General features: G+C 35.5%; 1 protein-coding gene across 1 annotated transcript in view; it reads left to right on the forward strand.

The window, feature by feature from the left end:
- The first annotated feature begins 9074 nt into the window (after positions 1-9074).
- Positions 9075-15185, forward strand: part of OPRM1 (opioid receptor mu 1) — a 36454-nt gene continuing 30343 nt past the window's right edge. The window contains 1 exon segment of the mRNA XM_089922178.1: positions 9075-9417. Within this exon segment, the coding sequence (XP_089778304.1) occupies positions 9125-9417 (293 nt within the window). The 5' untranslated portion in view covers positions 9075-9124.

Genomic DNA, 15185 nt, shown 5'->3' on the forward strand with positions numbered 1-15185 from the left:
CTCTGGAGAACCCTAATACACCAATAAACTCCAACATCTAGATTTCAGGCAGAAGAAGAAGACTACCATAGAAGAAGGGAGGGAAAGAGGACAGAGTGGTATCATAAAAGCCAAAGGAGGAAAGTGTTTTAAGGAATATAATGTGAGTAGGTTGAGGAAAGGCATGTGTCAATTAGTTTCAAATGTCAAGAGCGCTCTTGTGAAGAACAGTTTTTATGAAACATTAGAAGTAACAGCCAGATTGAATAGGTTGAAAAGAGATAGGAAGTGAGGAAGTAGAGACTGCATGTGTGACAAATAACTTGGGAAAAAAAATATTTGGAAGGAAATCAGTGTAGTGGGGTGGTTAATAGAGGGTGACATGGGGTTAAGGAAGGAGTTTGTAAAGAGATATATATCTATATATAGATATAGATGTAGATGTAGGTATAGATTTAGATATAGATAGATATATCTTTTCTCATTTTTCTTACTGAATTAGACCTTGAATATTTGTCCTGGTACCAATTTGAAACATACAAATAAGTTAGGGGAAAAAAATAAAGTTACCTAGCATCATCAAGGATGGAAGTCTTCATGACAGTTCACTGTCCTGAAAGGTATGTGGAAAGCCACTCTATCAATATTTGTACAAAGCGACGTATTTAAAAAACTTACTAGTATCAACACAATTTTACAAAACAACTATCCAATCAAAAATAGCCTTTCTGTTTAACAAGAAGAAATATTTTTGACACAGATCCTTGTAAAATTGCAGTAATTCATATATGTGTAGCTATGAAAAGCTTTCTTTCTCTGACTGTATAAAACTAAGCACTACCGGACCTAAGACAGAGGGTTTGCCCTCAAATTTAACTTCAAGATTTGCTTTGCCTGCAATTTTACTGCAAAAAGAGCTAAACTCACAGGACATTTCCAGCAAACATGAGAATTTTTCAGTTCTTTCCCCACATATTGTGTGAGTTATGGATAGGTGAAGAGTAGATAAATAAGCATAGATGAAGAAATGAGCAAAGCCCCTAATTGCAAGGGAGCAGTTTAGAAACTAGTCTTATTATTTAATATAAAAACATATAAAGTTTAAGGGAAAGGATTGTTTTTTAATTTAGTAGTTTCTATCCAAGAATGCCCAGCATATTCCATTCATTCTTGCTGAACACAATGAGGTTGATCTTATTATTTTAATTTTACAGATGAAGAAACTAGGTTTTATGGAAGTTAAACATCTTACCTAAGTATATACAACTGGTAAGTATCAGAGCTAGGGTTTAAGTCCAGCTTTTCCAAGTCCAAAGCCAATGTTTCCAAAGATATAGCATAATGACCTACAGCAGAAGGAAGTGGTTAGGAACGTAGGCTAGGAACCAGACTGCCTGAGTTCAATCCCTAACTCCACTCCACTTTAATCTGTGAATTTGTGCAAGTTATTTCTTCTGCTCTATCTCAGTTTTCTCATTTATAAAATGGGGATAATGATATTTATCTCATAGGATTTTTATGAGAATTAAATGAGTTTAAACAGTGCTTGAACCATATACCTCAGTAAATGACAGCCATTAACACACTAACATTCTTTTAAGAAAAACAGTTCTTCTCTATTTGGTAAGGTTACCCTTTTATGAAGAGTGCTCTTAGTAACTAGTGAGCAAAGATGCTTCACAGTCAAATCACCCTAAACTATTTTTGATCTTATATCTGAACACAGACAACCAGAATTTTAATTTCAAAATTCTGACAAAATTGTCTTCGGTCCATCACTGCTTATGTATTTGCTTTTTGTTCAAGCTTTCCCTACCCCACCCTCCAGTAAGTCTTTGTTTATCTTCCTGTTAAAAAAAAGGACAGTGACTAAATCCAGCAGCACCAAAGCTGGGAAAGCTTCCAAGTTAATTTGCAGAATACTCCACAGAGTTAGAGATATGTGATCTGTCACAATATTGTAAGTTTGCACTAAGTCTGCATTCTAAAAACTCACTGGGAAAAAGGAAAGCAAACAGGAAGGAACAGCTGGGTCAGCGGGCTTCTCTATTCATTGCATGGTAATGACTTTGCCCACACTCGTTGCCCATTTCTCCTACAAACAACAGAATTCAGACGAGTAGATGTGTCAGAACTGGGTTGCTCTAAGATGACAGAAAAAGACTCCTGTCTTTTATATAATTGTAGCCTTTTGGCCTTGTGGTTGTTACATGCAATAAATGTCATTTTAAGAGGACTAGCCCTTACATCCCATCAAAATCTTTCCAGGAAACCTGGAGCATAGAACTCTGGTATTCTCTCATATTGTGGCAGAACAGCAGCAGTACAGGCACATTACTGAAATACCATGGTCCAAGGGAGGTAAAGCAGATCTGTTTTGTGGTAGAAAGCCTTTCCATTGAATTTGCTGGAAAAGCAGGAGGAAGAGCTACTTAACACTCATCTTTTGAATATTATGCATCCTGCCTTGTCCCTGTGATGGAAGAGCAGAAAAATGAGGGACTGCAAACAGAAAAAAGGGAATCAACAATCTGAGGATAAAATGATACTGACATGTACGTGTGCATGTCCGTGTTTTCCTGGAGTGGCTGGGGAATAAATGATATTTATGCGAAAGTATGGCTTTATAGAAATTATTTCAGAGTTCTTGTGGTTACTCCTAAATTTTATTACATATTTGGAAGTTTGATAAACAAAGGGAAATCCAAAGCTCCTAGCTATGGGAATTAAATACTTAGAAAAATCAGCTAAAGGCAAAAGAGAAGAGAGAAAAGCTTCAACAGATTAAAAGTTTCACAGAAGTGTCATTTTCCAATATAAATATAAACTACCTCATAATTGTCTGTGTGTTTACCCATGTGCATATATGTGTGCATTCACACATGGTCACACGCACAAAGAATTTAAAGCCAAGCAATTTGAATTGAAATAATACATATGTCTCAATTATCTGGACGCTACAAGAAAAAGCAAAAATGATTCTGACCAGAATAAATTTTATAATTGTTTTAGTTTTCCATTTCAATCATGTGTAGACTATTTTAGAACAGTTGTTTTTCTTTTTAAGAAAATGATTTGGCAATCATTGGAATGGGGAACAAAATAGGCCCATTTATTTATTTTTTTCAGATGGACTACTAATACAGATGGAGCTATTAAAATTATGTCAAAGTAATGTTCACAGAAAAGTGGGATTTAAATTCAAATATTTTAAAAAGTTCATTCAGAAAGAAAAAGAGTGATACTTTGAGTCAAGGTAAGACAACCTTCCAAATAATTTATGCAATACTTCAACTATCAACAAAATAATTTACGTTATTGAACTTCCTCTTCCAAATGCAAAAATTTAAATATCTCCTACAATTCTTTTCATTATTCCATGGAGTCTTCATCTCAAGAACACTGGTAAAGGAGAGGAATAATTGCATCGTTAGCACTTGTTTGATGGGATCTACTCAAAAATACCAGTGGAATTGACTATTTATCATTATTGCTTCAGCAAATGGTTTCATATGGGCTAAATAATAAAAAATATAACAAGCTAGGATTTCTTAGAGGTGGGCTTGAATATTTGACAAACTTCTGAAATAATCTCAAGCAAGTAAAACTCAACAGAAATAAACATTTGTCTTCTAATTGTTGTCATGATAAAAAACTTTCCATAACTTATAAATTATTGAATTATACTCCTCAGACTGGAGCAGTAGGTAGATAACCGACCTTTGGTCTAGATCATAGCTTGGATACATTGCTTTCCTTCCTCTGAGTTGTTAGGTACATTAAGACAGAAAATACAAATTTGCAGAGCTCCCACTGTTGGCAGAACAATGGCATATACGACAATATCTGATTTCCAGAGCCCTTCTTAGGTATCATACTTCCAAAGGGTTAAAGTGGCAAATAATGCCACATTCTAGCACCTGGGAGCCAAGCTGGGATCTTACATTCAAAGTCAGGTTTTTTAGTCAAGATGGGTGTATGTTTTTAATTACATTTCAATCAAGTTAAAATGTTTTTTTTCTTTAAACTATTCATCCTCAACCATAATATTTAAAAACAAAAATAGGCTCTATGAAATATTTTCTAGAAATATATGAAATACGAGTAAACTTGTTTAGTAATATTTATTGCTCAATATCCTTAATCATTTACACCTTTAAAAGAGAGAAGGAGAGTTTTCCAGTGTGTTTATCCTTGAACTCTAAACATTTTGGTTCCTGCCTTTTTAAGGCAGCCCCAAATCCAGAGAAAACAAGGACGATGAAGAGAGTTATATAAAGAGTCAAAAACCAGTTGCAGTCAGAATACTTTCAAAGAATTGTGTATGAAATTCTAAGGAGAACTGAGAGACAGCTATGTACATTTAATTTAAATCACCAGTGCAAGTGTATATGAGAGAATAATTAATTTGAAAAATTCTATTAACAACGTCATTCAAGAGCCTGAAATAATCAATGCATGTTGGCAAAACTTATGAAAATAAGTTTTATGAATTTATTCATATAACAAATGTTTATTGAGAACTCATTTTATGCCGGAAAAATTCCCTGCATTCATGAAATTAATATTAAATAGTAAAAAACTATATACACCCAAATAAAATATATAATAGGTTGGCTGGTGATAAGTGCTAAATAAAACTTTATTTTATGTAGTAAAATAAAGTTGCAATGGTGTGTCTGTTAGTTATCTATTACCACAATATTGCAGCATTCAGCAATAGGTGTTTATTGCACATGCGTCAACTATGCTGATCTGGCTGGGGTTGGCTGGCTGTAGGATGATGAAGTTGATCTCAGGTGAGATGATTGGGGCAACTCAGCTCTAATCCACGTGTTTCTCAACTTCCGGGAGGCCAGTCTGAGCAGGTTCTCAGGGACTTGGAAGGGGTGTGAGGGAGTAAATGCAGACAGTCAAGGTTTCTTGAGACCTAGACTCAGAACTGGCACACTGTCACTTCTAATTCATTCTACTGGCTAAAGAAAGTCATATTATAGAACCTAGACACAAAGAACAGTGTAGGTCATCCCAGCCACTAGGAGAGAGAACTGGAGAGTCAAGAGTAAACAGTATGGATACAAGGAGAGGTAAAAAAGGGGCCAGTGGTACATTTACAGTGTGGAGCCTACTTGAAAAGAGTGGTCAAGAAAGAGGTTATTGATCTCTTTGATCCAATTGATCAGACACCTTAGGGAGGTGAAGGGGTGAGCCACTGGGATATCTAGAAGAAATACTTCAAGTGAAATGGCCATGAGGCAGAATGGAGAAAATGAGGGGAAGTGGTAGAATACGAGGTTACAGAGGTGGTAAGGGAGGTGAATTGGAGCAAAGATCCTTCAGGGCCTTGTAGGCCCTTGAAAGATCTTTGATTTTACTCTAAGTAAGATAAGAAGCCATTTAAAGATTATGAGAAAAGGCAAAACATAATTTAATATTTAGGGGATTTACTACAACTAACGAAATGCTGGGTAGACTAGTGGTTGTCATGAAAATTGAAAGATTAATTGAGAGCCATAGACAGATATGCACTTATAGACAATAAGAGGAATTGGTAAATTCTACATGTACAATCCTATATACAAAACTATGTATATAATACCTTAAAGGAAATTTAATGGTTATTGAAGGTAAAGTGATTTACAACCTGCTTATGTTGAATTTAGAAAATAGCCCAGCTAAGCAAAGACTTCACTATAGCTATGACCTTGGATGTATTACTGCTGTTAATCATGTGTTCCATTAACAGCCACTCTCCAAAATATCAGGACTAAGCTATTAAAATAAGTGTGGGATGATGATGGCAGTTATATGAATAACTAAAGCCAATATATTTTGAAGCTCACGGAAGAGGAGGGACTTTTAGTACTTGTCTAAGATCCAGCTTGGCTTTTACTGAATGCGTTGCTTTGAAGCAAATATTTTTATGAAAAAATGTATGATATGGGTTTATATCAATGGTAAATCTTGACTCATAGATAAGTTTTTCTTTCTTCAAATAGAAAATATAGGCTAAGCAAAAAATATCAACAAAATCACAGATATTGCTAGTATACAGGTGACATAGTAAGGCTCAAGGAAACTAAAGGTTATGTGGTTAGAATCCATGTTATAGAAAATAATTTGGCTTGTAATAAATTGACTTATTTATTTACAGTCCACCTCCTTTCACAAGAGACTTGAGGTTTCACGTAGACTTGAGACAACTCAGCTAGGAAATGTGCAATTATGGAGAAAAGAAAGAACACCTCATAAGAGTAACTAAGATATAATGTAAACTTGAATTTCAAGTCTTTTTACAGATATACCAAGTGGTATTTTTTTCTATAAAAGCTCTTTTCTGGGTTTCTCAAGGTTGTCTTGATATTTGAAAGAGAAATTAAATTTGTTCTGCATTTTCCCAAATTGGATATTGAATAGATGGTACACACTGAGATATAGATGTTAATACAACTTCAGGGAAGCCTTGAAATCGTGTCCAGAATATCCTGCATTCAAAGCTGAGATAATAATTCTCCTTAATGAAAATTGAGAAAAGTAATAGAAAAGGAAAATATTAAATTTCAGTTAAAAATATATAGTTAAAGCTCAAATTCCTACTCCATAGAACAACTACACTTTTATAAAATAGAATGAAAACCAAAAATGCTTCTGGAGAAGGACAATGGAAACTGGATTGCTCTTTGACAGTAGTTCTAGAAGAAAAGTCACATAACCAGTTGATTTGTCTACATATAAAGTCCTGGCTGGTTGACAAAATATACTGAGTTAAAAAAAGATTAAAATGTTATCATTAGAGTATACTTGAAGTTTTTAAGCTGTTCCATTTAAAAAATCACTCAAATTATTTTAGATGACATTATTGTCTTAGTCATTTGGGGCTGCTATAACAAAATACCATAAACTGAGTGGCTTATAAACAACAGAAATTATTTCTCACAGCTCTGAAAGCTGGAGGTCTAAAATCATGGCGCCAGCATGGTCAGGTTCTGGTAAGGGCTCTCTTCTGCATTGCAGACTGCCAAACTGCTGTCTTCTCATTGTACCCTCACATAGCAAAAAGGGAGCTAGGGAGATCTCTGGGGTTTCTTTTACAAGGGTAATAATCCCACTCATAAAGTTCCCACCCTCATGATCAACTTACCTCCCAAAGACCCCATCTTCTAACCATCACTCTGGGGGTTAGGATTTCAATACATGAATTGGGGGGAGGGGAACAAACATTCAGTCCATAGCATTTATGAAACATGTTAATTATTTTTCAACGTTTTTTTTCCACTGATGAGAAGACTGTCACTCAGCCAGGTAAAGTAACATATCCAAACTCCCTCAGCTAAAAAAGTTTAAAAAACGTACAAATCTAAGGTTCACAAAATGATCTGACTTCAAGGCAAGGGCTTATTATACTGTGCTTATTTGTCTTTCACATGAAGTAAGTTTAGACTGATTCTGTGTGTCCTCAAGAGATTGAATAATGGCAGATAAATTTCAGCTCAATATGAGTGAATTAATATACTAGTCCATAGGAGAATATGTGGTAAAGCATTTTTATTTGTCTTTAGGAGATCTCTGTAGCTTTTTTTTTTTTTTGCTGAAATTATACCCTTCAACATAAAAAGATAAAAATAATACTGAACATTGGCAAAATCACCTATGATTAGTAGAGTTTACTGGTGTTATCTGTTTTCAAGACAAATGGTAAAAATAATAGTGGAATTAAATGTTCTTACCAAGCTCCCTACCTCACCCCCGTCCCTGCTCCCCAAGAATATAGCTTTCTACAACCAATTGGGGATATTTAATGATAATGTTTTTGTTAAAATATATATACATAGACAAATATTCCCATGTACGGAAATGAGAATTAGTTCAGAATTAGTGTTAACTTTACCAAAACAAAGACAAACAAAACAAAACAAAACCTTACTCCTGGTTGATTTACGAATTTATTTATAAAGTAGATGCTTTTGTGGATTTAGAGTTGAGTTATCAAATTTTAAAATGTATCAATAATCCTCAGCCTTGTGTAAGCCGTTCCAGTTCCAGATGTCTATGTATCAATAGTTTCTCCTGGAATGTCTACACTAGAAAACACCGAAATAATGCAAATGTTTGGTTTTCACAGTCTTCTACTAAGAAGCACATGTAGGAAGTCTGGAGATAAAAACAATAATTAATAATTCCAACGTATGAGATTTATATATGGAATGTCACCGTTGTCTTTCTTTGACTTTTCTGGACACCACAACTCCCTGATTTCTGTACCCAGTTCCTACGCCTCTTCCTCACCAGGATAGAAATCAGATGCAAATAAAGCTTCTACTCTAGGAGAAATAAAGGAATATGGAGTAAAGGGAATAGGTTTCCTTTCTAAAATTTTGTTTTTCATTTCTTTTTCAGAGAAGGAATCACTCTTGTTTCAGGCAGGTTTGAAGGGTTGGAAATTCTCACTTGGTGATAGGAAACACACGGTTACATTTTCGCGGACAGGCGGGTCTGAGGCAAGGAGGGCTAAAGAAGAAGATTTTGTGTACCCTGCCCCCAAACGACTGCTTAGGCAGTAAGGATGGAAGAGCGCTGGGGTTTAGGGTGGTCAGAGTTGCATCAAGTCAATGTCTTTCCTGTCATGTTATACTGAGAAAACGGCGCTGGAAAAAGAGTGATGTCAGCCCCCTTTCTTACGCTTTACAGCCTCCAAAAACTAACTCTCTGTTTGTCTCACTCCCAACCCCTTCTCTCCAACTCCCTTCCTTGTTCTGCCCCTCCTTAGAGGTGTTAGCACAGACGAGTGCCGAGTGAGGAAACCAAGTCGTTGGATCGCTTTGCGCAAAATCCACTTCTCTCCCCTCCCTCCGCTCCAGCCTCTGGATCCCGCACAGCCCTCCTTCCCCTCCCCCCAGCGGTGTGGGGTTGACGATGTGTCTCTGTACTTCTAAGGTGGGAGGGGGCTACAAGCAGAGGATACCGTCAGATGCTTAGCTCTCTCCTTCTGCCTGACTCTCCTCTCTGGCTCCGCCAGGGTTGGTCTATAAGAAATAGCCGGAGCTGTGGCAGTGGCGAGAGGAAGCAGCGGAGGCGCGTAGACCCTGAAAGTCCGGGTGCTCGCGGTTACTCGCAACGCGGTCCCAGCCGGCCGGTCGTCAGCACCATGGACAGCAGCAGCGTCCCCAAGAACGCCAGCAATTGCACTGATCCCTTCACGCACTCTTCAAGTTGCTCCCCGGGACCCAGCCCTAGTTCCTGGGTCAACTTCTCCCACTTAGAAGGCAACCTGTCCGACCCATGCGGTCCGAACCGCACCGAGCTGGGCGGCAGCGACAGCCTGTGCCCTTCGACCGGCAGTCCTTCCATGATCACGGCCATCACCATCATGGCCCTCTACTCCATTGTGTGCGTGGTGGGTCTCTTCGGAAACTTCCTGGTCATGTATGTGATTGTCAGGTAAGGAAGGCTACAGGGCTCCGAGTGTAGATTTCAGTGGCTAATAGGGGCATAAAGGGTGTCCGGCGGGAGGGTGAGAAAAGGGAGGTGAACAGGGGAGAGTATGGAGGTGACAGTGGATGGAATGGTTGCTGTTTGAGTACAAAATCCTACTTTTCTATTCTTCGCTCCGTTGATAAAGACATAATCCAAAATTTTGGGAACGGAGAAGTTGCTCTGGTAAAACTATAAAGCTCTGGCAAAAAAAAAAAAAAGTCTCTCTTACAGCTTGCTTATACTGAGCCAAGAGGGCTCTTAGCTCTTGAGCACAGTGTCCCACAGTCCCTTCCAAAGGAGCTGTAGAAACAATAATTTGTGAATAATGGAAGAGAAATTCTAGTTATTTTACCCCTAATTGGGGGGAGGAGGGGCAGGTTTCCTGCTCAGTTCTTTTCAGAGATGAACCTTGGCAACTTTCCTACTCCTGCTGGCGCCAGGGTATTTTGCTGCACCACTGGCCCACCTTCCTCTTCCTTGGTCATAGCAGCCCTTATTCCACTCTTTCTTCCATCCTGAGGCCACACTCATAGAGGAAGTTTTTCTGGTGTCTTTCCACAGTAAATAGTGTCGTTTTGCTGTAACAAACATGACAGCTGTGTTGCCTAGACCAGTTTGCAGTTGGCAGCTGCAGACCTGCTAGGAGAGTCACAAACTGAATGGGGATAGGTAGGGTGGTTCAGAACTGCAGGACATGACAGTTTTTCAATGCCTCCAAAAGCTGAAACTAGTTAGAAGTGGCCAAAGGCAGCATAATTCTGGATTATAAACTATTACATAAGAAGTTGTAATGGTTGCTCTGGAAAAATTAAGAAGTGTCTCTATCCAATGAAATTGTTTCAAGAGAGTTCGTGGCCCACTTTCTATTTGCCCAGATGTTCCAGGTTTATCTGGCAAAGAGTGTGCAAACTCTCATCATTGAGATTGATGTAAATACATTGTGTTAGTGTCGATGTGCATATTCAAATCCTACATGTTAATATGGAATACTATATTCTCACTTTTGTTGAAGTAGATAATTATGTTAATACTTTAAAATGGCTCCTGATTTAGGATTTTCTTTCTACTAGGGGTTCTATGTATGTAGCAAGCATGGCATTTTCATATTTGGCTACAATATTGGCTTCATCTACTCAGCAAGTATTGCAGGTTTCCATGGAGCTCTTTAATCATTTAACGATCATTTTCTCCATTATGCTTCCATTATCAATGTGCTGCAAGTTGCTTATCAATTCTTTCTACTTTGATGTACGATTTCTTTAATTAATGATTGTTAACGAGTAAAACTAATTTTCCTGATCTTTTGATGAGGAATAAGATAAGTAGTTTCTCTGAGAAAAGAGCACCATCTATTGCAAAGAAGGCTAACAACAAAAGGAAAAATGCAGGGAGAAAATCAATGGAAGAATTTATTTTTTAAAACATTACTTTATGTAATTCAATATAAAGCTTCATATCAAAGATAAAAACTGTCTCTTTAGCATTTATGATAATAAAAATAACAATTAAAGGTCTGCCTCATGAAGAGAAAATGTTTCTCATTTCTCCTAAGAAAATTCATAGCATCATGAGTTTATAGAGCTAGAAGGGAAACTAGAGCTTTTCTAGGCTAGGTGATTAAAATGTGGCAGAGAAAATATAAATGATTTCTCCAAGGACAGATAATTCATTAGTTCAGTACCATGGAATTGCTCTTAGCCAATATAGTTTTGTGTTTATTAGAGTGGCAAATCATGATTTGAGTTAATTCAACTAGAAGATTGACAGAGTAGGTTTAGATAATAATGTGGAAATAATAAATCAGTCCAAATTTATGTCTGTAATCCTGGATAATGAAGGATAAATAGAAATTACCAAACCATCTTGAACCCTGCCATCTCAAACATAATCTTTTATGCTCTGTTATTGCTTCTCTTGGTATTTTCCTTCCTCACTTTTCTGCTCTCTAGTTTATGCTTTTCTATAAAGTGAGAGCCAACAGAGCAGCAGCTGGCTGTGAAATAAGCAGATTGGTTTTATTCTAGTGTTTAAGAGATTACTACTTGAGTGAGTTTGTTCTAAAGGCATTAAAATGTAAAACCTCTGAACTTTTGATGACTTGGAAAAGGATGGTGACACTGTCTCTGAGAACATGATATTATGCTTTACTTTTCTGTGCTTAAAGTTTTAACAAAATACATTCACTTTTTTTATACAACAGAAACTAACCCAACATTGTACAGCAATTATACTCCAATAAACGTGTTAAAAGAAGATAAAAAAAAGGGCACCCCAAACACCCACCTGTGGCAAGCCAGGTGTTTAATTCCAAGGTCAGGTAATCCTCTGGGTATATGACTGTGAAACAGAAAAATAGTTCAGTGACAAATGAAGAGATGAGGAAAGCCTCTGGGGAGTGAAGAAACTATATCTATTTAGCTGAGAAATTTAACTGGACTGTCTCCAGGCTGTGGTTATTTCACTACAAAATGATCAGTTCAGGGACATTATTGCCTCTGTTAGAAAGATGAATATAATGCTGCATCTATTAAAGTACTGAGGTGAAACGCTTACTTCCTGCAATTATTTAAAATTCAACAAATACTTTTGAATTTTCAAGTAGTTACGGTTTTCTAACCAGATTAAGATTACATTTATTAGAATGTCTTAACACATTGAGTGAACCATGAGGTCCGATGACTATGGCAACAAAAAACAACAACAAAAACAACAGGTAATATAGATGCCATGAATGATTAATGATTTTCAGTTCTGTATCTTAACTCCACCATCATCATAACTTCATCAACAACATTATTAAATAATATAACTTAAGTAACATTCTTACACAGTGCTGTTCTAAGGAACATAAGGGAGGAAAAGAGATGCTGCTACATGATCTAAAGTTTTAAAATTCAGATGTTAAATGATAGACTGTTATAACTGTTCATTATCTGAAAGCTTTTTTGGTTTTAAAGTACTTGCATGGTAACTATATATTAAAAATTACCACAGCTATTCTGGAAAAATAAGGCGATAAAATATTACAATATGTGGCAATCATTTAAAATGGGATAATAGTATATTATTGGCAAGAAGGTTTTAAAGAAAAAAAATCAATCAAAATAATACACAAAGTTATAGCCACCAGGAGTGTTTCACTTATTGAAAATATTTGACCAAAGTATAGAATTAACCATAACTCTAAAAACTGATATAGTCCCAGATGTATTTATTTTGTGAGTTTTTTTTAAAGAGATTTGTCCATTTAGTTATGGTCTATGCAGACACTATTGGAAAAAGTAAAGGGTTAGAAACTGTTAGATCTCTGGGGGCTATGTAAGCCATCCTTCCAAATAAAGTTCCAATGAAGAGTGCCAAATTATATGGCCTTCTTTTTTAAGATTATTTCTTAACTTGACGAGATGAATTCTCAATATTAGTTATCAGATAAGAGCATTTAAATATATGCAAGATGTTATTATCTTTGATTTCACTAAGAAGTATTTCTAATTTTAAAACATGTCCTATGATCTCTGTGTATTAAATATTATTAAATATTTGATTCAGGTTTAAAGTACAGAATGATCAGTGGAGAGCTCCTAGTAACATCTATCACAATGTGAACTGTAACTGCTGTTTCCCGTACAGGTGCTAACTCTGTTGGGAACACCTCTTTCTCAGTGTGTCCTGACAACACTAAATGGTTTTTCATTTCCTCCATTGTAAGCTATGTCTCTGTCATTTGCATAGAGTTATCACTGAGTTTCTTTTCCTTCTCTCCTTTCATGAATGAGCTATCTTATACTTTATGAAATATTTCCAACATAAAGAAATGTATAGAGAATAATATGATTCTTCACCTTTAAACATTATATATAATTATGATAATTATAGATACCGCTAATAATATATAATATATGTTATATTATATATAATATATATTTATATATACATAATACATAATTGTATATAATTTACATATTTTATACAATACATAGTGTAATATATAATACATAATTGTATATACATAATAATATATAATATATATAAGAAGCCACCTCTCTTCTCCCATTATACTCCCTCCCCTGAGACTATCACTATTGTAAATTTGGTGGTTATTATTCATATACATATTTTAAAATTTTTATTTCACATGTGTGTTTCCACAAATGAAGGGTAATCATTTAAACATGCTCTTCAAACTGCATATATTATTTATATTTTATATTAATGTTGATAGACATAATTTCACTATTTGCCCAGAGTTGTTCTAGTTCCAGCAGATCAAGGATAGAAACAAACGTCAAACAAAACAACATAAAAGCAAACAAACAAACAAAAACTCAGGTCATTACCTCTCCTATATCCTTTTACTTTATCTCTAAGGATGTGTTTTAAATTAATGTAAAGATTTCTTTGCGTTTTCCCATAGTGACAAATATTTCCATGTTACTTATCTACAATATTCAAAAAAATGTTTTCAGCAACTGCTGCAACAAATATATCTGTTCATGAATATAACCCAGGCATAATTTCTCCACTTCTAAGAAGGAAATAGAAATAATTTCTGACTACTTCAAAATGTCATTCAAGGTAAATACTGGCAATATTTACTTTGGGGTTTTGTAAGCCTTGGAGGACCCCTTACACATAAAAGCTGAAATGTTATTTCTTCTAGTAATGCACTTTAGTTATGAATTGAAACCAAATTGTTTCAGTCAGCAGGAAAAGATAAACTCATTTCAATAGATAATAGCTGATTCACTTTGTTATAAAGCAGAAACTAACACACCATTGTAAAGCAATTATACTCCAATAAAGATGTTAAAAAAAAGAATACATATTTCTTAAGAATCCTGTCTTATAACTTCTGTTCTAAATCTTAGCTATAGAATTGTCATCATATAAATTAAAACAAGTTGCTAAACACTAAAAAAAAAAAGTAGCATTTTAAAATATATTGATAAATATGAAGACTAAATGTTGAGTGGAATTTTAAAATATGAGACTCTCATTTTCTCCTAATTCATAGAGAAATTACCTGAATATTTGCCTTCAGAAATTAATCACATTCTGGATGTTGCATTGCAAAACTGATCAGAGAGATAGTGGCTCTACCGAGTCTAACCAAGTGAACCTTTATAAGCCAATAGGTAGGGCAGGTAGGGCTTTTACACATGATGAAACACGTGATGGGTTCTATCAGATGAGAGAGAGAGATCAATCTATTCTAGATATCAGATTCTGTCTAGGCAAGAATATTATCAAGTACAGTTTGCTTTTTTAATTCAATCATGTATTAGTTTGTCATTTGCATATATTTAAACTTCTGTTTTTAGAGATACAAGGGAATCAATTTAATTTTGAGAATTTTATTTCAATATGCAGAATTAAACGGACCACATAAGTTTTTAAATCAGGGCGCCATACCTAGGTATCTAGTGACAGACTGATAATTGAAACATATGGATATCCATTTTGTCTTCAAGCTATTCCCCCTAATTTTGATAAATGATAATACAAACATAAACTTGTCTTCATGCCATGAACTCACTGTCATATTTAATATGGAACTTAGCTTGTGGATTTTCTTCTTCAGCTGTTTTAAAAATATTCCCTTGAAGAATGTTGCATGTGTAGTCCACCCTCATTATTCATAGATTCTGTATTTGCAAACAAGCTTACTTGCTAAAATTTATCTGTAACCCTAAAATGCGTATTCATGGGCTTTTGGGGTCTGTCACAGACAA

This window comes from Delphinapterus leucas, chromosome 12, assembly GCF_059928025.1.
Source record: "Delphinapterus leucas isolate spDelLeu-1000000601 "Yukka" chromosome 12, BTC_Dleu_Yukka2, whole genome shotgun sequence".
Lineage (NCBI taxonomy): Eukaryota > Metazoa > Chordata > Mammalia > Artiodactyla > Monodontidae > Delphinapterus > Delphinapterus leucas.